Consider the following 26,289-nt stretch of genomic DNA (forward strand, 5'->3'; position numbering starts at 1 on the left):
ACAGTGGTAAAAAAGTGGATAGGTAAATTAACCAGTTTCACTTCCCAAACCGTTGCATATGAAGCAAAATATGAAAACCCAACGTTGACAAATGACGCATAGACGCTAATATATATTTCCCTTGAAGAAGGTCTAACCCAGTTGCCGAAACGTCGGACAGTATACAATAGCCGTTCTAATTTCAATGATTTAAAACCCGAAAAATTTGTTATACAATAGGAATAATATGGTCGTATTTACATGCCTCAAACGTTTTATTTAAATATTATTCACATGTGTAGCATTCCTTTTTCAGGGAGCACTGGTAGACTGGACTCACGACAATTAACGATACATTGTTTCGTGGTAGATTATGTGACATAGTTAATTTATGCTTTTCTCGTTACTGAATCACTTTATACCAACAACGATGAGTATTTCAGTGCTGCACCCAAAAAAAAAAAAAATACTCAGAATGTGGTCCATCATTCCAACGTGGTTAAATATGATTCTGCGGTTATGGTTATAATAAAAGAAACTGTTTTTACACCAAACCCCGCAGAGGAAGGCTCGAGGTAGGAAAATAAATTTCCACAGTAGCTTGTTTGCGAGCGATAAGAGTTCTCCATGCATATTTGAGCAATTCCCCATGCGGAGTGCTGATGAGGGGAGGATGTGCCAAAAAGGTACACACATAGCACACTCGGCACATAAAATCAGACAGACTTTGCGGAGTTAATTATAATATGTCCTCGGGGAACCATTTGGCAATTCGAGTCCTGCTCTCGTTGGTAGCATATTTTGCAGTGAATTGTCATCACTATTTGGGGAATAAGTCTTCCCGTACGGTAATTTGCTAGTTGTTGTTGTTACTGATAACTGGATGATAGCAGAAATTAGTGCTCTTACGACTTGTTTTGCGGTTAAACTTTAGTGGCAATTTAAACTGTGTTGCGAAATTTTGGAGAACATTCTTGTTTAAATTAATAAGTTCAACAAAATTAATTTGTTAGCACTGATTGCTTTACTTGATTACATAGTACAGCTTCTGGAGGCTAATCTTCGCCATCTGACGTCCCTCGAAACGAAGCAACTGAATCTTGGACTACAATAACGAAAATCGGTAACTTAACAATTGTTTATTGACTAACTATTATTTGAGAACTCACCTGCGGTTGACAGCCGACGACGATGAAGATGAACACTCCCTGCAGCGCGTTGATCAGATCCGTCACCAGCCAGATGTAGTCGGGGCCACCAAATACCCAGGAGGCCACGTCGGCGACCCAGGTGACGCCCATCACCACCACCAGCTTCATGCAGACTCGGCCCAGGGCGGCACTGTAAGAGGGAGAAGAAACCAGACCGCGGCTAGAGTTGAGGTGCGATGCGAGAAGTTGTTGTTGTTGTTTGTGGTTTCGGGTTCAGGGTTGTGTCGTATTGTGGTTCACACACACCACAGGGTTGCAGGAAGAAAAACAGAACGAGACAGAGAAAGAAAGAAAGAACGCAACAGAACAGAACAGCATTAGTAGCAAAGCACATGCACAGCATCATGCGGAATGGGTTGGGAGGGGTAAGAGATAGGAATAGCGGGTAGGTGGTGGAATTACGGGATGGGTTAAGGGGTTGATTTTGATCATTCATAAATCAGCGTTAATGGTGTGAAAATTGCATGCAAATCGCGGTTATTATTTAGGTGCATGTTAACTGAAGTTTTACTTATCGCAATTTTAGCTACATAAACACAAAAAATGATGGTTTTCATTCAGTCCAGATTGAACAACTTCGAATCAAAATCATCAAAATATGATAAATCGGTATAAAGCCACAGTGCTTTTGTCTTGTTAACGGTATCTTTTATGTACTGTACTGACAAAAATGTTATAGCTAGCTAAAACAATGATGGCGAACGTGAGTCCACAGTCAAGGTAACAGTCGCTTGTTTCTTCGCTGTAGGTTCAGGTTGCTACGAAACTTCGACTGGTTTTACCGCAACTGCAAATGGCTTGCCGCACTAAATATTTTTTTCGTAAAGTTCGACTTTCTTCTCGTACCGAAATACTCAGCTGCCTTCTTTTTGAATGATAGTGTAAACGCTTGGGCCCGATAGCTGTTTGATGTTTTCAACATCATAGGTTTCATCATCAATTACATATTATTACAATTACATTCATATTTTGGCATAAAATCATGATACGGTTCAACAACTCGTGCTTTGGTCATTGTGTATTGCTTGTTTGTGTTGTATAGGGCTGTACTTCTTGTCTAGCTTTGATGTATACGAGAATGGGATATCAAATTGCAAGCGTCGGTGCAAACAGAAAGGTTTTAAATTTCAGTAAATATGCGCGCTTTAACCGGTACCAATACCGGTAAAAATGTCTTTGAGTGTCATTCGTAATAGATTCCGCTTCTTCGTATTTCGTCTGAATTTTTATGTAGTTTACTTCAGTGCGCGGTGCTAAATCATGACTACGAACATCATCCTTGTCATCTTCCATGTACTTGATCTTGGTTCCAATATTGTTGTATTTGTTATCATGTTGCATGTTGTTCTTCGCGATAAAGTTTTTTGCCTGGACCAAATTTCTAAAAGTTATCAAACGTTTCACGAGGTGAAACTAAATGTAGGTCATTTCCGCGACATTAAGCTCCATAATAACTTTTACTAGTTGTTCCACCTCCTGAACTGTAGGTCTAACGCAAGTTTTCTTAAAGTCAATCGAAATTATGTTATCCCACAGTACGGGAACTTTCATTTCTTGTGGCTGTCTCATATCACTGAAGAAAGATTCAGTACTGTTTGTGAACTGGATAAAATCCAAAGCGATAGGCAAAATTTAGTGTTTTCATCACTAATATCTATAGCGAAGAGGTTTCTTTGCTTCTGTTCTGTGTGAGATAAGAAGGTAAACCGTAGTCCTTATTCTTGATTATTCGTCTTAGTTCCTTTTATAAAGATTGTCCCAGATTGTTTGGAGGTAATCAGATATCGCAACAATTTCACAATTAATTTGTTAATTTTGTTGGCTACATTCAGTTATTTACCTTTATCTACTAGTACTTATACAACAGATTGTTTCAAAACGCGTGGACTTTCAGCAGAACTGCATCGAAATATTGAGCAAAATTGCGAACAGAACCCGGAAGGTCGCTGAGAAAGTTGACAAAAATGCGAACAACGATAACGAAATTCTGTGAGGATATCACGCCTGAAGACAATCCAAAAACAGGTGGTCGAGAAAAGTTCTTAGTAAACCTCGTTAGATCAACGAACACTTCAGGTGTTCGAAGGAGGTGTCAGCTCGAAATACGACTAAAAATATTAGTACTCCTAAGTCAAATATTTAACGTGCTAAATACGCTGGAATATTCGATCATATAAGATTCAGAAGCAGCCGAAACACAGCCCGAAACAAGAAGCATCGATTAGACTCAGAGTGCGAAAGCTGTACGATACGATGATTGCTGGGAACTCGAACTATGAACGACGAGACCTACGTGAAATTCGATTATGAATCGAGACCACAATATTAACCGGTGCGAGAAGGGTAAGTATTAAATCAGACGGAGACATTTATTCAAATCGAAAAAAAATGGTAAGAAAGCAATGACCCGGCAAGCTATTTGTAGCTGCGGTAAGATTTTGCAACCCTTTATTACAACAGCTTTGATGAACAGTGAAACATACGTCAAGAAATGTGTACAAAAACGAATTCTTCCCATGATTCGAAACCACAAAGACCCTTAGGGGGAATTATAGTACAGTGCATCTAGCATTGGCTTGTTAAACCGAACCAAGTTTCGATTTTTTTGGTTCTCATCAGCGTAACAAAACTCCTTTTCTTGCGGGACATCACTCTTAATTGGGGATTTTCTCTAGAACACAAATCCGAGCATAGTCCTGGTTAGTGTTGGATTCTGATAAGACGAAGTCGAAACGCAAATTCCGTAACCTTTTTTGAAACTTTCTGCACATTTTACTTAATTTCTTTCTTCTGTAAATAGTTCTCATATTATAACATCATAAAATTCCTTGTTTTACTTATGTCTTCTCCTTTTTGCTATTCTTGTGAATCTTTCAAAAATATTCCATTCCATAAAAGAATTAATTATATTTCGCTTTTTTGATCTCGCTCTTTATATTTGTTACTTAGCTTTGGTTTCCGCATTTCGTTTTCAGTTTCCAACCAAGCAGAATAATTAGAACGCATAGGACAAACAAAACATATATACATATGTTTATTACAAATATTACAACACACAACTAATAAAACAAGTATAGCAAATGGAACACAAATAGAACGAATATGAAACATTGAAAATATAATTTAGTCAAGTATCAGCGATTCTTCTTCTTCATTTTTTTTTTGGATTTTTAACATTTTTTGTGTAATTAATCCTTCGCGTCATTTCTTCTGTTTTTTAATGCATTTTCTCACTTTTACTCCAGAACTCTCTTCCATTCTACCTACTAGCTTGTGTTTTTTTTTATCACACTTCAATCTTCTGTTTTTATCTCATATCAACTGTCTTCCATCTTTCGTCTTCTGTCCTTCTCTTTGTGTTTTTACAGTCCTTATTCAGAATTCTATCATCTGTCTTCTGTCTACTGCCTTCTGTCTTTTATATTTAATTTTCCTGCATCTGTTTTATGACCATTTTTATTTGTCTTGTTTTCTTTGTGCTGTTTTCTATTTTCTAGCATATTTTATCAATTTCCTTTTTACTGTCTACTGTTTTCAGCCGTCTGTTTTCGGTCTCCTATAGTCATTCTTTAGTCATATATCTACTACTTCCAATTTTCTGTCTTCATTTTTCTGACTTGTTTTCCGTCTATTATCTATGTTCAGTGCCTGCTGCCTTTGGTCTTCAGTGTTCTGTCTTCCGCCTTTTTTATACTATATTTCGTCTTAGGTATATCGTCTTCTTTCTTTTTTATTGTGTTCTAATTTTTTTCTTTTTGTATATCGTTTGGCGTTCATCGTTTCGCTTCTGTATTTTTCTTTTCTTTGTTCTGTGTATCGGTATTTCATTTTCGGTTCTAAGTTTTGTCATTTTTTCTATTTCATGTTTCTTAATTTTTTGTGTTTTTCTGTTTTATATTTTCATATTTTTATATTTTTATACTTTTATATTATTATATTTTTATATTTTTATATTTTTATATTTTTATATTTTTATATTTTTATATTTTTATATTTTTATATTTTTATATTTTTATATTTTTATATTTTTATATTTTTATATTTTTATATTTTTATATTTTTATATTTTTATATTTTTATATTTTTATATTTTTATATTCTTATATTTTTATATTTTTATATCTTAATTTTTTTTATATTTTTATATATTTATATTTTCATATTCTCATATTCTTATATTCTTATATTTTTATACCATTATATTTTTATGATTTTATATTTTTCAGTTTTTTTGTTTTTCTGTTTTAATTTTTATTATATATCTGCTTTTCTATTTTTGTGTTGATCTGTTTTTTTCTGATTCAGTTTTTCTGCTTCTCTATTTTTTTGTTTTTCTGTATTCCTGTTTTTCAGTTTTTCTATTTTTCAGTTCTTCAGTTTTTCAGTTTTCAGTTTTTCAGTTTTTCAGTTTTGCAGTTTTTCAGATTTTCAATTTTTCTGTTCTTCTGTTCCTCTGTTCCTCTGTTCTCTTCTGTTCTCTTCTGTTCTCTTCTGTTCTCTTCTGTTCTCTTCTGTTCTCTTCTGTTCTCTTCTGTTCTCTTCTGTTCTCTTCTGTTCTCTTCTGTTCTCTTCTGTTCTCTTCTGTTCTCTTCTGTTCTCTTCTGTTCTCTTCTGTTCTCTTCTGTTCTCTTCTGTTCTCTTCTGTTCTCTTCTGTTCTCTTCTGTTCTCTTCTGTTCTCTTCTGTTCTCTTCTGTTCTCTTCTGTTCTCTTCTGTTCTCTTCTGTTCTCTTCTGTTCTCTTCTGTTCTCTTCTGTTCTCTTCTGTTCTCTTCTGTTCTCTTCTGTTCTCTTCTGTTCTCTTCTGTTCTCTTCTGTTCTCTTCTGTTCTCTTCTGTTCTCTTCTGTTCTCTTCTGTTCTCTTCTGTTCTCTTCTGTTCTCTTCTGTTCTCTTCTGTTCTCTTCTGTTCTCTTCTGTTCTCTTCTGTTCTCTTCTGTTCTCTTCTGTTCTCTTCTGTTCTCTTCTGTTCTCTTCTGTTCTCTTCTGTTCTCTTCTGTTCTCTTCTGTTCTCTTCTGTTCTCTTCTGTTCTCTTCTGTTCTCTTCTGTTCTCTTCTGTTCTCTTCTGTTCTCTTCTGTTGTTCTCTTCTGTTCTCTTCTGTTCTTCTGTCCTTCCGTTCTTCCGTTCTTCCGTTCTTCCGTTCTTCCGTTCTTCCGTTCTTCCGTTCTTCCGTTCTTCCGTTCTTCCGTTCTTCTGTTCTTCTGTTCTTCTGTTCTTCTGTTCTTCTGTTCTTCTGTTCTTCTGTTCTTCTGTTCTTCTGTCCTTCCGTTCTTCCGTTCTTCCGTTCTTCTGTTCTTCTGTTCTTCTGTTCTTCTGTTCTTCTGTTCTTCTGTTCTTCTGTTCTTCTGTTCTTCTGTTCTTCTGTTCTTCTGTTCTTCTGTTCTTCTGTTCTTCTGTTCTTCTGTTCTTCTGTTCTTCTGTTCTTCTGTTCTTCTGTTCTTCTGTTCTTCTGTTCTTCTGTTCTTCTGTTCTTCTGTTCTTCTGTTCTTCTGTTCTTCTGTTCTTCTGTTCTTCTGTCCTTCTGTCCTTCCGTTCTTCCGTTCTTCCGTTCTTCTGTTCTTCTGTTCTTCTGTTCTTCTGTTCCTCTGTTCTTCCGTTCTTCTGTTCTTCTGTTCTTCTGTTCTTCTGTTCTTCTGTTCTTCTGTTCTTCTGTTCTTCTGTTCTTCTGTTCTTCTGTTCTTCTGTTCTTCTGTTCTTCTGTTCTTCTGTTCTTCTGTTCTTCTGTTCTTCTGTTCTTCTGTTCTTCTGTTCTTCTGTTCTTCTGTTCTTCTGTTCTTCTGTTCTTCTGTTCTTCTGTTCTTCTGTTCTTCTGTTCTTCTGTTCTTCTGTTCTTCTGTTCTTCTGTTCTTCTGTTCTTCTGTTCTTCTGTTCTTCTGTTCTTCTGTTCTTCTGTTCTTCTGTTCTTCTGTTCTTCTGTTCTTCTGTTCTTCTGTTCTTCTGTTCTTCTGTTCTTCTGTTCTTCTGTTCTTCTGTTCTTCTGTTCTTCTGTTCTTCTGTTCTTCTGTTCTTCTGTTCTTCTGTTCTTCTGTTCTTCTGTTCTTCTGTTCTTCTGTTCTTCTGTTCTTCTGTTCTTCTGTTCTTCTGTTCTTCTGTTCTTCTGTTCTTCTGTTCTTCTGTTCTTCTGTTCTTCTGTTCTTCTGTTCTTCTGTTCTTCTGTTCTTCTGTTCTTCTGTTCTTCTGTTCTTCTGTTCTTCTGTTCTTCTGTTCTTCTGTTCTTCTGTTCTTCTGTTCTTCTGTTCTTCTGTTCTTCTGTTCTTCTGTTCTTCTGTTCTTCTGTTCTTCTGTTCTTCTGTTCTTCTGTTCTTCTGTTCTTCTGTTCTTCTGTTCTTCTGTTCTTCTGTTCTTCTGTTCTTCTGTTCTTCTGTTCTTCTGTTCTTCTGTTCTTCTGTTCTTCTGTTTTTCTGTTCTTCTGTTCTTCTGTTCTTCTGTTCTTCTGTTCTTCTGTTCTTCTGTTCTTCTGTTCTTCTGTTCTTCTGTTCTTCTGTTCTTCTGTTCTTCTGTTCTTCTGTTCTTCTGTTCTTCTGTTCTTCTGTTCTTCTGTTCTTCTGTTCTTCTGTTCTTCTGTTCTTCTGTTCTTCTGTTCTTCTGTTCTTCTGTTCTTCTGTCCTTCCGTTCTTCCGTTCTTCCGTTCTTCTGTTTTTCTGTTCTTCTGTTCTTCTGTTCTTCTGTTCTTCTGTTCTTCTGTTCTTCTGTTCTTCTGTTCTTCTGTTCTTCTGTTCTTCTGTTCTTCTGTTCTTCTGTTCTTCTGTTCTTCTGTTCTTCTGTTCTTCTGTTCTTCTGTTCTTCTGTTCTTCTGTTCTTCTGTTCTTCTGTTCTTCTGTTCTTCTGTTCTTCTGTTCTTCTGTTCTTCTGTTCTTCTGTTCTTCTGTTCTTCTGTTCTTCTGTTCTTCTGTTCTTCTGTTCTTCTGTTCTTCTGTTCTTCTGTTCTTCTGTTCTTCTGTTCTTCTGTTCTTCTGTTCTTCTGTTCTTCTGTTCTTCTGTTCTTCTGTTCTTCTGTTCTTCTGTTCTTCTGTTCTTCTGTTCTTCTGTTCTTCTGTTCTTCTGTTCTTCTGTTCTTCTGTTCTTCTGTTCTTCTGTTCTTCTGTTCTTCTGTTCTTCTGTTCTTCTGTTCTTCTGTTCTTCTGTTCTTCTGTTCTTCTGTTCTTCTGTTCTTCTGTTCTTCTGTTCTTCTGTTCTTCTGTTCTTCTGTTCTTCTGTTCTTCTGTTCTTCTGTTCTTCTGTTCTTCTGTTCTTCTGTTCTTCTGTTCTTCTGTTCTTCTGTTCTTCTGTTCTTCTGTTCTTCTGTTCTTCTGTTCTTCTGTTCTTCTGTTCTTCTGTTTTTCTGTTCTTCTGTTCTTCTGTTCTTCTGTTCTTCTGTTCTTCTGTTCTTCTGTTCTTCTGTTCTTCTGTTCTTCTGTTCTTCTGTTCTTCTGTTCTTCTGTTCTTCTGTTCTTCTGTTCTTCTGTTCTTCTGTTCTTCTGTTCTTCTGTTCTTCTGTTCTTCTGTTCTTCTGTTCTTCTGTTCTTCTGTTCTTCTGTTCTTCTGTTCTTCTGTCCTTCCGTTCTTCCGTTCTTCCGTTCTTCTGTTTTTCTGTTCTTCTGTTCTTCTGTTCTTCTGTTCTTCTGTTCTTCTGTTCTTCTGTTCTTCTGTTCTTCTGTTCTTCTGTTCTTCTGTTCTTCTGTTCTTCTGTTCTTCTGTTCTTCTGTTCTTCTGTTCTTCTGTTCTTCTGTTCTTCTGTTCTTCTGTTCTTCTGTTCTTCTGTTCTTCTGTTCTTCTGTTCTTCTGTTCTTCTGTTCTTCTGTTCTTCTGTTCTTCTGTTCTTCTGTTCTTCTGTTCTTCTGTTCTTCTGTTCTTCTGTTCTTCTGTTCTTCTGTTCTTCTGTTCTTCTGTTCTTCTGTTCTTCTGTTCTTCTGTTCTTCTGTTCTTCTGTTCTTCTGTTCTTCTGTTCTTCTGTTCTTCTGTTCTTCTGTTCTTCTGTTCTCTTCTGTTCTCTTCTGTTCTCTTCTGTTCCTCTGTTCTTCTGTTCTTCTGTTCTTCTGTTCTTCTGTTCTTCTGTTCTTCTGTTCTTCTGTTCTTCTGTTCTTCTGTTCTTCTGTTCTTCTGTTCTTCTGTTCTTCATTCTTCATTCTTCATTCTTCATTCTTCATTCTTCATTCTTCATTCTTCATTCTTCATTCTTCATTCTTCATTCTTCATTCTTCATTCCTGTGATGTTTAATTTGCAATTCGTAATTTGTAATTGGTAATTGGTAATTGGTAATTGGTAATTGGTAATTGGTAATTGGTAATTGGTAATTGGTAATTGGTAATTGGTAATTGGTAATTGGTAATTGGTAATTGGTAATTGGTAATTGGTAATTGGTAATTGGTAATTGGTAATTGGTAATTGGTAATTGGTAATTGGTAATTGTTAATTGGTAATTGGTAATTGGTAATTGGTAATTGGTAATTGGTAATTGGTAATTGGTAATTTGTAATTTGTAATTTGTAATTTGTAATTTGTAATTTGTAATTTGTAATTTGTAATTTGTAATTTGTAATTTGTAATTTGTAATTTGTAATTTGTAATTTGTAATTTGTAATTTGTAATTTGTAATTTGTAATTTGTAATTTGTAATTTGTAATTTGTAATTTGTAATTTGTAATTTGCAATTTGTAATTTGTAATTTGTAATTTGTAATTTTTAATAATGATTGTTCGGGTTTTTATTTGAATTTGGTTTTTGATTTTTGTTTCCTGATTTCTGATTTTTCTTTACTGATTTTTACTTTCTGCCTTCTGTTTTCTGTTCTCTGATTCATGATTCCTGATTTTTGACGTTTGATTTATGATTTTGATTTTTAGAAATTTGAATTTTGTTTCTTGTATTTTAAGTTTTGAAGTTTGGATTTTTGATCTCTGATTTTGGTTTCTGGATTTTTGATTCTTGATTTCTGATATCTGATTTCAGATTTCAGCTTTCTGATTTCTAATTTCTGATTTATGATTCCTTATTTTTGATTTTAATTATTGATTCTTGATGTATTTGGGTATGTTGCATTTTGAATTTAGAGTTTTAAAGTTTGTATGTTTGATTCTGATCCTTGATTCTTAATTCTTGATTTTTAATTCTTGATTCTTGATTTTTGGTTTTCAATTTTTGATTTTTAATTTTTGATTTTCGATTTTTGATTGTTCATTGTTGATTGTAGATGGCAGATTTTTAATTTTTGTTTTTCGATTTTTGATGTTTGATTTTGTAGCTTCAATTATTATTCTTAAATTTTTTGTGATCTTCTATAGTTGAGTTTTTATTTTCTTTATTCATGTTACATCTTCTGACTTTGATTTTTCAGCTTTTACCTAATATTTTACTTTCTTTTTTCATTTTTTGTTTCTTCTTCATTCAAATTATAATGTTTGTTCTTCATTTAAATTATAATTTAAAAGTTGCACTGATGATGTACAATGAGATGAAAAAGCATTTAAATAATCGGCTATCGAACTTGATGGTTCGAGACTGAGCAAGCGTAGAAACAGAGTGTCAAATGTGGATGAAAATTTGCGTTTATGTACATTCGCGCTTATATTTGACAGGAATTTTTGACATTCTTTATTCTTAATCTATTTAAGTGTATTATTATGTACAATACAATCATCAAAATAAATTTCCACTCACTATTTTTTGGTCGTGCTTTAAACCGTACAGAAAGCGTTTTAATGTATCCAGGGAATTTCATTTGGCAAAAAACGAAAATTTGTTCGCACATACATGGAAACAGAAAAAATAAAAAATACAATCAATGGCCAGCATTTAACTAGCAAACAAACTGATAATCTAAACTAAATAAATCAACACTGTGGTGCAAATTACAAAAAAAAACTATTTTAGTGCATACAAGCAACATTATTCGGAATATTGAAATATCATTATGAAACGTTATTAAACGTTAAACGTTATAAAATTATTATTGAATTATACTATTTTTAAGTTTGATAGAATCATGCAAGTAATTCAACTAGAAAGCATTATACGTTGGTTCAAATCCGAGCCGTATCAAATAAACGAATTCAATGGGAAAACTAGGAAAAATAGGCCGGTTGACAGTTTGGTACAGGAAGGATAAAATTTAATTATTAAGAAACAATATTGCTATGGAAACGAATAAAACCCCAACGCATGCGTCACTTACCGTTCCGTGGTAGATTTAACGTCGTCTCGCTTCCAGAGGCCACAGGTCAGCTGCCGGGCTGTTGACGCGAACAGCAGCAAGTTGATGCACAGCAAAATGCCAACCGGACCGAAGAAGTAGGTCAGTATCTCCATATCACCTGCAAGTGCGATGGGACCAAAACGACAACAATAAGTGTGATAAGTAAAACGGAAGAAATTCAAATGAACGGTAAATATTATCATTAAATTGAAAATGTCATCTATTTGTTCATTTCTCAGGTAGGTTTACTGAAAGATTCATTAATTAAACATCAAATTTATACGAAAGGTTGGGTGGTTTTGCTTTGTTTCACCACCTACGTTGGGCATTACTCAACAATTTCAGCAGTGACATTTAAAAGAATCAGTGGCGTTGCTAGGGTTACTGTGTGACGCAAGATTACATAAATTATTCAAAATGCAAACCACCTGGGCTATTTCTATAATTTAATTCCAATGCTCAAAATATGTATTCCATCTTTTAATTGGAATCCCTCGACCCTCACTGTTCACCTGAGCATAACACAATAGTCAGTGGGTTTGTCCCAGCTCGTAAACCAAAGCTAAACAATAGGTAGTTATTAGACAGCGCCGCGGCGACCTTTTCAAAGCACTCCAAACGATGACCAAACTGAGCGTCCCACAAATTAACGAAATTGAGTTGATTACCTACATCACCGTCTTAAAACGCTGCTGCTGCCAGAGTGCACAGAGAAAAACCGACGCAAAAGTATGATGGAAACATTTTTTTTCTTCGACCGACAAAAAGTTCAAAACAAACAATCAGTACTCAACCCAACCCACTGCGCGGCAGTCAGCTGAACAATTAACTGTCCCGTACCGCCGCGCGTTGTGTACCTACTTTTTTATGACAGCAGAGCTCTGATGGTCAAAAGCATCTTCATAGCAGGCTGGTGCAGGTTTTTTTGTTGGCGTTCGACAGATTCATCCGTCCGAGGAGAAACCTTGGGGTGTCTTACCAACCTACTAACGGACCGTTGGCGTTGGCTGACCGGTAATTGGTGTTTGTTTGCTACACCACCGGCCGCTCGGTCGTTTAGAGCTTTTAATAAATCACTGGGTTTTTGGGTCAGTTAGAGTTGGGAGAATGTTTTTGCGATTAGTACCTGTCAGGGGGGAAAATAAAGTGGAGAAAGCGGTAGTTGTAACTGCTTCCGCTGTTGAAGGGTAGGCTTTGGGGCAATTTTTTAATGACGTTATTTTACGTGTGTGGGTTTATGGGTACGATCCACGTGGGATAGGCATCAAGTAGGTTTCATGGGTGTTTCTTGGCGCTCAAATACTACTACGTACAATGAGTAGGAGACAAAAAGAGCTATGAAACAGTAGGCATGTGCTCCAATGGATTTTTGAAAGGTGACGGTACACAACGATTCCACCCTAGGAAGAAAGTGTCCATTTTTACTAAAATGTCATCACATAACAAAATATTTTTAGTGGATTTAGAGTAATTGAGCTCAAATTTGATATTGAAAAGACCTATTAATCCATCTTGTAGTGATAAATTGATTTTTTACCCATGTTATGATAAAAGTTGTGCCAATAATTGATGATGAAAAAAAATCTCCGTTTGTTTTAAATAACCCAAAAACTTATTGTGTGTCATAAACGAGTTGAAAAATTTATTTTCGCACTGTTTTAGACAACAAGAAAGATAGCACTGAAAGTAGAAGCGTCATGTTAAGCAATAGTTTTATATTAGAGATGATCACGTTCGGGCTCTTATAATTTAAACTTCTCGGGTTCGGGTCGGTTTCCGGTTGCTTATATTTTAATTTGTCGGACTCGACTAAACTTTCGAATTTTAATATAGAGGCACCTTTTCAAAATCAAGGATCAAACTGGCGTGCAAGCTTTTGAACGTTAGTAACTCTCATTATACTGAACGGAATTACACCATGTTTGCACTAATCAATTGGAAAAATGTTCACCAATTTTGCATTAAATTTCTAAGAATATATGATTTCTATGAACAACACAAAATCTTATTTGCAGAAAATCATTCGGAACGAAATCCAGAATTTCTCACTTTATTCCAGGTAAAGCCGTGAAACACATAAGAGACCTAATATTGGGAAGTTAAAGAAGTCCTGCATGTAGTTTGTGATTCATTCATCGTTCGCTAGTCGAACGAGAAGCATGTTGATGCGTGGTCAATAACGACAGCAAAATCAAATTGATGTCCAATTCGAGAGAACTTCTTTCGTTCGTAAAAGCAATCCTCCGTAATGCAAAGTAATGTATATTATGATGATCAAATCCCAACATTTAATGTTTTGTGGAAAGTTCGGTAACACAATTGTTATACTAGGAAGATTGGTTTGCTGTTCATAACCTTACCAATGTTCGTATACCGTTGATTTAGATGCACAGTTCAGTATAAGTTTCAACTCAGGCTCAGCCAGTAATGCTAAAGTTCCGGGTTAAACTGGATTCATTCAGGTTTTTGTATAGAATCGAATCAAACAGACGAACGAATGAATCTTCGAGTTTTTTAAGCTATCGTCCAGTTTTATTTTGTTCTTCTCTAGAATTTTTTTTATTCGCCACCCAATAATGATAATATCTAGTCTGTAACTAGTCAGAAAAAGGACGCCTAATAATGCAACTCCAACACGATTATCCGGACTTTCGATTACATGCGGGTTCCGCAAAAAGTCTCTAAAACAACACTTTAAGGAGGCTTGCTCTTCTCTCTTTAAAACTTTTGGCTCTTCTAAAAACGAGCGCGTGAATTGAAGAACAGAATTCCATAAACTCATTATATTTCAAAGAAATTCTTGCAAATATCACTATATAATAAAGAGGCTCCTGGGACACTATAAGCTCAAGATACACTATTCACGTACGAAAACGTGATCGACACGTGCCAGTACTACACGAAGGTTACTAACAAGGCATCAACTGCAAAAGAGAAAATCTTCTATTTACATTCTCATTGAAAGTTTTTTGTATTCATATTTGTGTTTTGATTTGGAGCAATCCAACCAACGAGCCTTTGAACCATTGACTACAAGAATGATATGATCCTGTTCCTTCTTTAAACCACGCTTATTTCCACGATTTTCAGGAATTGACAAAAAAAATTGTATGATGGCCCTGATGCATTTATGGAGGATTGGAGTCGATCTGAGAGTTCCATTGGAGATGTCGAAGAGTCAGTATAAGAAATCGAAGCAGTTTGCCGATTCTTAGTCGAAACGCTAATAATGGGACCATCAAAAACACGTCAACCAACCTTGATTGACACTCTTTGACTTCAGTTTGGCCGTACCAAACCGTAACGCGGGTGGCGTCGTGAAAACTTCTACTTAAAAGTAGACAACAACCATGCAGATTAATGACAATTGCAGTGCAATAAACTATAACAATCTGCTCTTGCAGGAATGGTTTTCGAGAAAAAATAAGAAAATTGGTTCAGTGCGACGGAAACATTTGTTTGTACCTGAATTCGGGTTGAGTTAGAATATTTCAATTTTTATAATCGGGATTTGGTCTGGTCCGGTGTTCTTTAGTTTTAAAATTCTCGGGTTGGAGTCGGGATTGTGCTCACAAAATATGAAACATCTACTATAGATCATTGACGAGATTGCGGAATTACTTGAAATATATATATGTTGTATTTCCGAAACTCTGTTTCCCACAAAGGTCTGCCATGTGTTCGGAGGGGATCGCAGCCACTGGAGAACGATGGCGGAATCCGACCAGAAAATAGAGGCAGAGACGTCAATGTCGATGGCGTGCTTAACTCGATCGTGGAGATGGGCAGCCAAAACTGCAGCGCAGAGTTCTAGACGTGCGATAGTTAGTCGTTTTAGTGGAGCGACACGTGACTTGGCTGCTAGAAGCTCGACTTTGACGTTTCCCTGTTCGTCTTCGCAACGAGCGTAGATGCATGCACCGTAGGCCAATTCAGAAGCGTCGGCGAAAGTATGCAACTGTATGGTGGAGCATGGGAGAAAAGCATATCGATTTACCCGGTTGGCGGTGATTTTCGACAACTCATCGTGATAGTTCTCCCAGTTGGTTCGAACAGTCTCAGGAACTGGATCATCCCATTCGACAGGTAGCAGCCACAACTGCTGCATGATGATTTTGGCTCTCACAACAACGGGCGCAATAAGACCGATGGGGTCGAATAGTTTGGCGATAGACGATAAAATTGAGCGCTTGGTGGGTGGTAATTTGCCGTCGTGTTGCACTTGCGAGTCGAAGCGAAGAAAATCTCCCTCTAGTTCCCAAATAACTCCTAGGGTTTTCACTGTCTCGTGGGGGGTGAACTCCAGAGGGGATTGGGTACCGATTTTGTTGGCGTCTAGGCCGTGTAGCACTTCGAGCCGATTTGAAGTCCACTTGCGAAGAACGAATCCTCCCTTCTCGAGCAATTTGCTGAGTTCTATGCGTAAGCGTATGGCGCGTTCAACAGATTGCTCCCCGCCAATGAAGTCGTCGACATAGAAACCTTTCCGGAGAGCCCTGCTGCCGATGGAATACGAGCGGCCTTCGTCGTCAGCCAGTTGTAGCAGCGTGCGAGTTGCCAAAAACGACGATGGAGCTAAACCATAAGTAACGGTAAGTAGATCAAAGGATTGTACTGGCATGTCGGAGGAAAATCGCCAGAAAATGCGTTGCAGTGGAACATCATCCGGATGCACGAGAACCTGTCGGTACATTTTCGCTATGTCACCTACTAGAGCGATGGGATACGTCCGAAACCGTAAGATTGTAGTGAGTAGCTCGTCCTGGACGACCGGGCCGACACAGAGGGCATCGTTGAGGGAAAAACCGGTAGACGGTTTTGCCGAACCATCAAATACAACACGAACCTTTGTCGTAGTACTAGCCTCCTTGATAACAGGATGGTGTGGTAGGTAGAATGATTTTGCGCCTTTGGCCTCAGTTAGTTTACTTGGCTGCATATGCCCGAGGTCGATGTATTCCTGCATGAATCTGTGATACTCAACCTTCAGCTCGGAGTTTCGCTCCAAACGTCGCTCCATATACTCAAACCGTCGCAGCGCGTTTGCCTTCGACTCACCTAGCATGTCGTCAAAGTCAGGCTTCCGAGGCAGGCGAACTATGTACCGTCCGTCAGGGTTTCTAGAGACTGTCGATTGGTAAAGTGTTTCACAGCGCCTTTCTTCGACGGAGTAGTTGTCCTTGGTCGTTAGTTCTTCCATTTTACAGAAACGTTCCAGAGTTTCTTCCAAGGAAACCATAGATACACACACGAGACTGCTAGAATTGGACGATGGATTGAGCTTGAGGGACACTAGATCGGCAGAGCCCGCAACGATCCATCCGAAAACGCTATCAACCAGGAGCGGGAGATTGCCATGCAATTGTATTCGTGCGGCATTCGGGAAGAATGAATAAAAGTGCTTGGCCCCCAGCACTACATCGATTGGTTGGCTTTTGTTGAATGTTGGATCTGCTAGAAATAGATCCTTTGGAATTCTCCAGTCGGCTATGGAGACATTTTGCGCTGGAAGATTGGCAGTTAGTTTGTCCATTACGAGGAAATTAACTCCGCAAGAAAAATGCTCCTTTCTGGATGAAACTTGGGCGTAGATGGACTCGTGTATGACTTTGGATAACTGTCCGGCCCCTTAGACGGTAACGTTGACGGGATGCTTCTTCAGGCGGAGGATACGAGCCATGCGGTCGGTTATCAAATTCGGTTGCGATGCGCTATCCAATAAAGCACGAGCGGGGTGATGTTGTCCATAAGCATCGACGATATTTACGATGACGGTTAGCAAGGAGACATTTTCACGAGGATGCTGGAGAGAAACACTCGTCTCGACAATCGAATCATCTTCAACAGCTGCTACCATGGTTTGTTCGGAAACTACAGGAGAAGACGACGACGTAGCCCTGTCAGCAGAATCGACGAAAGACGTTGAACGAGAAACAGCGTCGTTGCTGACCTTCTTAGGACCGGCGGATTGGCTCGTGTGTAATAAAGTGTGGTGACGCTGATTGCACTTCTTGCAATTCAGGTCACATGGGCATTGGCGGACTATGTGATCCCCCCGTAGACAGTTGTGACACAATCGTTTCGTGTTCACAAGCTGTTGTCGGTCGTTCACTGACATGCTGTTGAACTTGCCGCATCTCGCCAACGAATGCTGTTGACTACATATGGGACATCTGAAAGAATAGTTAGCGGTTGATGCGCATGACGAGAGACGAAACTGTGATTGTCTCCGGAAATGACTAGCAGACGCACCATCGTTTGTGTTTGTCGTGCTAGTAGATTGATGATGGTTGACCGAGATCGATTCCAGTACTCCTCTGAAGGAAATCGATCAAACATGCGAAGTTTGGGTTCTCAGTTACGGATGCGTGGTCCTCCCAGGCCTTCATCGTGCAGTCGCGTGCATAATAAGTGTTCTAGAATCGTGCTCCAGGCGTCCGTCGGCTCACCCAAATGATGAATAATCTTCGTATGACGTTCGAATTCGTCCACCAATCCGTGAAGTGTTTCTGCAGACTCCTTCTTCATGCGTGGGATGTCGAAGAGTGCTTGCAAGTGTCGCTTCTTTAGCAGATATTCGTTGGAGTACCGTCCTTCGAGAGCTTGCCAAGCCAGAGAGTAATTAGCAGAACAAATAGCGATGGATTCGATCAGTTGAGCAGCCTCCCCCTTGACGGCTGCCCTTAAGTAGTGAAATTTTTGAATAGGTGGAACATCAGCGTTGTCGTGGATTAAAGCCAAAAAACGTGTCGTGGAAAGTTAGCCATTGCTTATAATCTCCATCGAACTCAGGAAGCGAAATTGTCGGCAGTTTGATGCCAGAGAGAGTGGAAGTAGCATGCAGGGGTTGAGGGTTGCCAGCGTTAACAGAAAGAGGAGGTGAATAGGAAATGAATGCAGCTTTTATTGAGAAAAGACGTGGCTCAAAATCCGCACGTATAGCAGCATGCTCTGCCCTACCTTCCACATCACCGTCCTCCAGTTGAGCCTGCACCTCTTCAAGTGACGTCCACATGCGGTTGAGGTATTCCAGCCTCAATGGCGTCCGTCGCGTTGAGCGTTGAAGTCTCGAAGATGCCTCTGCCCGACCCAGAGCTTCCAGCATCGTTGTTCTCCGCGAGACTAGTAGGTTGATTTGTTGTTCTTCGGCCATCTTGAATGGCTATTGGTGGCAGCAGCAGCAGAAAATCGCCAGAAATCCGAAGCACACTCGATGAAATTAGGCAACTGTCCTCCAAAGGTTGCGAACTAGTCTAGGCAGCAATGGCCGGCGACGGAGTATAAAATGGCGCGGGGTGGCCTGATGATCAATGCTGAAGCGTTTCTATCAATAACAATAGCCGTACGATGAATGCCGGAACGTAGGTCCAGTGATAAATCTGGGTGACCGTAGGCTGACTCCAAAGCTTCCTGTAAACCGTTGCACTCCACAGACTCCGTGAAACCGTGCTTAGAGCGGTAAGAAGTCGGTCGAATCGTCCGCGTTGAGCAGAAGGTCCAAGAATCCACGAATATGGAAAAGAAAAGGCGAATCTAGAGCGCACCAGTAAGGAATTAAATTCACGTTGGACAGAAACTAACCTTCTGCCTGAAAATATCAGGCCTTGTATTATAATTAAAGCGGCTTCTCCAGTCCAAAATTCCCGATGGCGGCGCTCAATTGTTCAGGAGCGTGCAGCGTCAGCAATGGCGAAATTAGCCGCTATCAGCTTTCCTGAACTACAATGGCGTGCTGGATGAAATAAGCGATGATGATGGTACGCAGTGGGCGCAAAATGTTGGCGTGATCGTGTACAGCTGGATCCTGGTCACGGCACCAGCTATGTTGTGACCGATAGAAAGTCGTGGTAGTAAACCTTCCACTCGCGAAGGAACTGGAAAACGGGTGCTAATTCTAGCAGGCAACGGCGACAAGAAGAAAAAGGTATGGTGGAACTTCAATTTTATTTGCAGCGATGTGCACTCTTCAACGGTTCAATTCAACTGTCAGGTCCTTGCGTGTCTGACGTATCGCAGAAGCTGATCACTATCCTAGTGTGGGTGACGAAAACGAATAGAAGACGAAAGTGATACACGGCTAGCGTGCGCGAGTTGGGTTACATAGTAAACCCTACACTCTCATCGGATTTTCTGGGTAACTTTACTCATTCTGTACGGTAATCCTAAACAATATATTATTTCTGAAAAAGATGAATGGCCCTTGTGGTTATCAGATATCAAATCTACACACCTAGAAAAAATCGTGTAAATTCACGTCCCCTTACCATGACATATACGAGCATCAAAAATGACATAGTTTTACGTATGATTTTAATTTTACATGTCGTTGAATTTTGCGAGTCACGTAATTTTACTCCACCTATGGCGTTTGTTTAAAATGTTGAAGAGTTGTAATGTATTTATGACGCTTAGAGCAGAATTGTTTTCTTTCCGGACATCACGTTGAACCTTGTCAAATGAATAACGATGTGCGAGCTCCTAATAGTTTTCTTATATCTGCTGCCCGAACTTGCGACTGGCCGCTAGCAGCTGGGTAAAACAAAATTGAGACTTGGCATTCTAATTATATAGGATGGCGCTAAAGCTGAGTACTTTGGTTGAAGACTATTAGGCGTTTTAATGTGTTAGGTACCTGTTGTGTTGTTATTGTGTTTTTGAGTGGGAAATAAATTATAAATTAAATTGACCCCCACCGGAGCACGTTGCAGAGTGTAATTGTATGACACTGCGCATGGAAAGTACTTCTTTCATGAAAAATTAAACAGAACACGGTTATATTTCCTCAATTACGGCTTATAAGATTGTGGCAAGTTTAGAATTACGTAAACGGTAAAATTCAGATTTTTTTGGTGTGTATCTCGAAATAACGGAAGTCAAATGTGAGACTCACCACTAAATGGCTTAGAATAAGCATACGGAAAATCACTGCAGTGAGAATGTTATTTGTCTCGAATCCACATTGGACACTCAGTTGCAGCATGCAGACATAAAATAATGTTGTGGTCAAACCCATGCCTGTATTCGGTTTGCGGAGTAATCCTTATCTATAAAAGAACGAACACCGATTTAGTACCAAATCATGCTGGGTTTGGTAGAAAAATTAATTTTTATCATCGCGCGAAATGTGATTGGCTGACGAACGAAATGGGCACTAGCTAGGATAAAGAGCTGGTGTACATAAGAAGAAGCAGCAATGATTTCCAAAGGAGAGGAGAGGGGGAGATCATATTGTTGCATTAGGCCACCTTCCAGCGTAGTACTGAATCAAGGCCAAAAGTTGCTAGAAAAAGGAATTCTTCTTAGCGTCTGCACAAAATGTCGTACCAGACCCTGGAATCACAGAGGGCATCAGAAAAACATTTGCTTATATGTGAAATACTTGTCCAAAATAAGTCACACTTTAAACATGGTCGGTTGATCAGAAAATTTGTTAAGCAAGTTGAATATACTGATATATAATTTTCAAATCTGGAATGTTTCTCGCTTAAAAAATATTCGAGTACCGATATTTCACCGGTTCTGCCAGTACTGAGGCCTTCAGTACAGTGGCACCAATTATCGCCAAAAAGCGTCGGTACAATGAATTCTAATGAACATATATTATAGCGTAATGTGCCTATTTTCACCCTACCTATTTGAAGCCGTTGGTTTTAGCAGCGTCTGCCACTTTCGTTTAAGGGGGATAAGGGTTTCAGCGTGAAAAAAGAGAGCTGCTCTGCGGAGGTTTACTAAGTACCGCACAATCCCACTTAGAAATTATTACGCCAGTCTCAACCATGCTCATAAAAGAGCCAGTCAAGATTTTTTCTTTCGATATCAGCAAAACGTTCAGCGCAATCTCAAGTCACACCCTAATAGTTTCTGGGAATATGTGAATGAAAAGCGCAAGGAATCTGGATTGCCGTCGTCTATGACTTTCAATGGCTGCACAGCTCCACCCCATCCCAAGATATATGCAGAATATTTTCGGAGAAATTCGCGTGCTTTCAATGAGTACTTTCAATGTCAACGAAACGATAATTACCAGAGCTTGTTCTCGGCTTAAATCGTCCTTCAATCCGGGACCCGACGGTTTCCGTTCAGTACTTTTGAAAGGGCACACCGACGTTTTAGTGGCTCAGCTTGTTCACATCTTTAGAGCATATATTACCAGTGGCATTTTTCCATCTTGCTGGAAGTCCGCGAACATGTTCCCAGTCCATAGCAAATATCGCGGAATCACTCCATTGAGTGCCGTCTCGAAGTTGTTCGAGTTGGTGATTATGGAACCTCTTCAGGCTCACTGCCATGGAGTCTTTATTCTCAGGTGATTCGATCCTCAAAAATGACGATCAGCCAGTTGGTTTTAGAAACGACAGCTAACAACATTGTTTACTAGTTCTCTCCATATGTTTGCTTGGATTTCAGTTGGTAAACAAAGTTGTTCATTGTCATTTTTCTTCCCGGAGCCTGCTGTACGCTTACCTCACTCCTCACCTACTTACTGCCAAAGACGAATTACCTTAGAACTCTAAGCACCTTGCTCACTGCAAGCAGTACCAAAGTGACGATCAATATGGCTTCACGTCTGGGCGTTCGACTGCGACTAACCTGCTATGCCTAACATCTTACATAACAGCGAGCATGGAACGTCGCGCTCAAACTGATGTTATTTACACAGACCCGTCTACCGCTTTTGACAAAGTGAGCCATGATATAACAATAGCTAAAATGAAACATTATGACATCAACGCTAGTTTGCCGCAGCTGTTTCGATCCTATCTTACAGATCAAGAAATTGTGATTGTCGTTGGAGATTGTCAGGCATCCACATTTATTTCATGATCAGGAATACCTCAGAGAAGTCAATTGGGACCGTTGACGTTACTTCAAAGACGTTCATCTAGTTCTGAAAACTACGCACCTGTCCTTCGCAGACGATCTCAAGATCTTTCTACTCATCCGCTCTACTGAAAATTGCAGATTACTCCAACAAAAGTTTGAAACATTCTCTGATTGGTGTAGCACGAACCGTATGTATGTAAATCCTAAGAAGTGTTCGGTGACCTCATTCTCACGAAAAAAAGACCCGATTTGTTTTAACTACCGTCTACTAGATACAGAAATTGAACGCGTTAGTCACATGAAGGCTTTAGGAATGATATCAGATTCGCAACTTACGTGCAAACAGCACGTCTGCTATACAGTTAGTAAAGCATCCCGAATGCTGGGTTGCATCTTCAAGATAGCCAAAAATTTTACGAATGTTTATTTATTTATACGTTTTGCGCTTCGTAGGCTGCCGTGGAGAGACCTACCCAGTTACGAAAGCCAGTGCCAGCTGATTCATTTGGAACCCCTGCTTGGTCGAAGGAATACGTTAAGGGCTTTGTTCGTTGCTGATGCGAGGTCACCTGGATTGCCCAGCCATTTTGGAACATCTTAACATAAATGTCGCACCTCGAACAACGGGTAACAACCTTATGCTCCGATTACCAAAGGATCTTCAACCGGGTCGCTTCAGACTTCGACTATAATATGTCTCGCCAAAATCTGCGTCTTCGATTTTCCAGAACCTTCAATGGACCCGATAACTTCGACGGATTCCTTCATTATCTGTGATTTCTTTGTTTTTTAGTTCATTCTTATTATTATTATTAAACACTTTTTGTAACTATATGACTTTCAGTAATAAGTTTAGAATTAAGACACCATTGAGGCTTGGAAACGCCTGTTGCCGTAAATAAGACAAATACAAATACAAATTATCAGAAAATTCGTTTGCTTTTCTGAATGCAATTTCGAGTTCCGTAAATGATAAAAAGCTCATGTGCTAGGATATCAAAGACTTGTAATGCCGTTCGATAGCCGCCATAATCGCTCGTGTACGCGTATTCTACTAAAAATTCGATATGAACAAAAAAAACTACCCTTAATTTCTAAAATGTGTCGTCATCAGTTTTCCTACATACTACATATTATCATTTGGTGACTTCCAACCCAATAAATATAAAGTAGAATTGATATAACGAAATCTGCCTAAATACTGCTACAATAAATAGTGACCCGGTTAATTCCGCAGATAAGACTAGCTTTTCTAAACAATACATCCACGGCCGGTTATTTGGAGTTCAAATTGCTTTTGTTTAGAAAAAAAACCTGTTTTAATCCACCTAGCGGTGCAATTGTGCCTTTCTCATTTCTCTAAACTATGGCACGGAGACTTTTTATGTTCAACATAATCGTGGAAATGTCCATTACATTCTTAGTACACTTTGCACTTATACACAATGGCATGCCAGCCACGAACTTGATGAGCTACGTGTCGACGGTGAAACACTTGAAACAAAAAAATATCATACTTCATTAGCCTAATCAGCATTAGATCAATGTTATCTGCTTGCTAACTCATTTTGTCATGCGGGGGTGGGTATGTGAGGAGGGCGAAAGTCCCATGAACGAACGACTCCCCAGCTTAAATTGGTATGCTTTGTAATGTAGTGGTGGTTTAAAGATGATGGGGTTGAAAGGGAGGGGTATGAGGGCTGGTTGGGGTGGTGGTCTGAGGGGTGATTTAAGGAGATTTTTAAAGGAGGGGCGCGAACAGTAGAGGGGGGGTATAACCCCTCTCCGTAAACCATCAACTACGCCCCTGTTAAACTCCAGAAACCCTAAACGAGTCGAAAAAAAAATTTGGCCGGGATTAGGTTGACGTTATTCAGAGTGATTGCATAACCTTTCTATATGAGAAAGGCAAAAACCTGTTTTAATCCACCTAGTCGTGCAATTGTGCCTTTTTCATTTGTCCAAACTACGATTCCATGGCTGATTATATTCAATACAATGATGGAAATGTATATTACATATTCAGTACGATTTGCACATACATACAATGGAACGAACTTGAGATGCTATGTGTCGACGCTGAAACACTTGAAACCAGTGACGGATCCAGGAGGAGAGTTCGAGGGGTTTGGACCCCGCCAAAAATATTCATCTTGTTAAGAAATTTTAAATTAGTTTCAATTTTGAAATAGTTTCAACTCAAAATCATTTCAATCTAATTTTTTTACTGGTTTTTATTAAATCCGGTTATTGCCTATTACGTAATGTGTTCATTTCGAAATTCAAGTTTATTGTAGAGGCACAAGCAAATTTTAACGGGGGCGGCTTGATGAGAGGTGACTTGATGGGGAAAGAGAGGTTTAGGGAAGAGTGGTATGTGATTTGCGGGGGGGGGGGGTGCTAACCCCTCACCGCATACCCCTAGCCACAACTCCGCTAGCGAATGACGGATCTCAATAGTGGCATGTCTGTAATAATATACGTACATGGAACCAGTGGTGCAAATTTTCATTTTCAAATGCAAACTTTCAGTTCAATCAAACCCAACCATGATTCAAATTCAAAGCCTCCCTCAATCATTCACTTTCCATTTGGCGGGATTTTGATAACTGAATCGTACGTCTTCATTTCAAATCGATGCTTTTTCATTCACCAACCAAAGCTGTCATCTGCTCTGTAGAGGCCAGTAGGGGAATTGTGGGAAAAACCGACACCCCACAACTTTTCCTAGAAATCAAATTTTTATTCATTTCATAATGATACATTATTATTAGTACGTTTATTTAGAGCATTTTAAGAAAAATTGGATTAACGTTAGTGCGCCGAATGTCATAAAAATAAACAAAACATACGACAGCAGCGTTCATACTCGTCTGAATGTTAAATTTTGTTGGTAGATTTTAAGGTTTTAACCGAACAAAAGCTTTTCAAATCACCACATTTTTCAGTTCCTATTATTATCGGCCTGTCCTATGATCAACTAGGTGCATTGAAGACGAGTTTGAGAAATTCAATATTTTTAATAGCTTTTATAAAAAAATGTGCGCTGTTGGGGTAAAACCGACACCCTATGGTTAGGGTAAAACCGACACGCTGTTAAGATGGTTGTGTATACTTGCGATTCATTTCAAAATATTGGGGATCTTTGTGACACTTCAATTAGCTTATTAGAACACTATAGTATTAGCAGAAATACACAGAAATACTTTTATTGTGTTTATTTCTTGTAAGTCTCTTTAAAAATCAAAAATTGGAATTTTTGCTTATCTGATTCTATCGAAGCTTTTGATATTTCTGCAAAAAGCTCATCAAACCGAATTTCTAGTGTTCTCTTGGTTTGTCATAGACGAACTTTATCACAATGATCTTTTATATACCCCAAAAGATCGTTGATGATCAGAGTCCGAAAAATCAAATCTGAAAAAGGTAGCTTTACTAAGAAGTGTATGTGTCACTTATAAGTGAATGAATCCAATTAGCAGAACGTAGAACGCTTGCAAATCTTCTCTTACGAAATAAAATGACACTGGAGGTTGCAATATGCGCAAGGATTATTTTGAAATACTCATATCAATAAATAATCCTATAGCATAAAATACTCCTATTTATAGTACTACGTTTTCGAACTTTCTTCCCCTCACTACATGATGAAGCAATAAAAAGCACATAATTGCATCATACATACTCACACTTTATTAATCACCCATATATCTTATTTTTAATAAAGATAAAGATTTTAATAAAGTGGAGAGAAAATAAATTAAAGGGAGTGTCGATCTTACCCCTATGGGGTGTCGCAGTGCCTACAGAAAGTCACTTTGTTCTCCAAGTTTTACAACCAATAATTTTTAATGATATTAATTTTTTGATGTGCTGAAAAAATTAAGTCTTGTTAGGAATTTTCTGAAGAAGAATTCTGCATAAAAATTATAATTTTATTGATTTTGTGGCAACTTAGAAAAAGTGTTAAGCTTAAGGTGTCGGTTTTAACCATAATTCCCCTATAGGTTAAATGTCAACATGTTTTGCGTTTTCAAGCTTACATGGACAGTAAGAACTATGTTCAGAGTAGTTTTGTTGGACAAACCTAGTCAATACCCCAGTAA

At 38.6% G+C, this 26,289-nt stretch overlaps 1 protein-coding gene across 7 annotated transcripts in view; it reads right to left on the reverse strand.

The window, feature by feature from the left end:
* The window catches only part of LOC131678982 (probable G-protein coupled receptor Mth-like 1), a 514,068-nt gene that overhangs the window by 35,192 nt on the left and 452,587 nt on the right, over nt 1-26,289 (reverse strand). For 4 of the 7 annotated variants that reach the window (XR_009303781.1, XM_058959482.1, XM_058959483.1 and 1 more), the window contains exons 6-8: nt 11,339-11,477; nt 10,825-10,839; nt 1,149-1,350 (exon numbers count right to left, since the gene is read on the reverse strand). Coding sequence is in view for 6 of the 7 variants with exons in the window: in XM_058959482.1 (XP_058815465.1) it covers nt 1,149-1,350; nt 10,825-10,839; nt 11,339-11,477 (356 nt within the window). In the remaining variant the exon portion in view is untranslated. The remainder of the gene's footprint in view (nt 1-1,148; nt 1,351-10,824; nt 10,840-11,338; nt 11,478-26,289) is intronic. The other 3 variants (XM_058959486.1, XM_058959488.1, XM_058959485.1) reach the window with 3 other exon arrangements.

This window comes from Topomyia yanbarensis, chromosome 2 (assembly GCF_030247195.1).
Source record: "Topomyia yanbarensis strain Yona2022 chromosome 2, ASM3024719v1, whole genome shotgun sequence".
Lineage (NCBI taxonomy): Eukaryota > Metazoa > Arthropoda > Insecta > Diptera > Culicidae > Topomyia > Topomyia yanbarensis.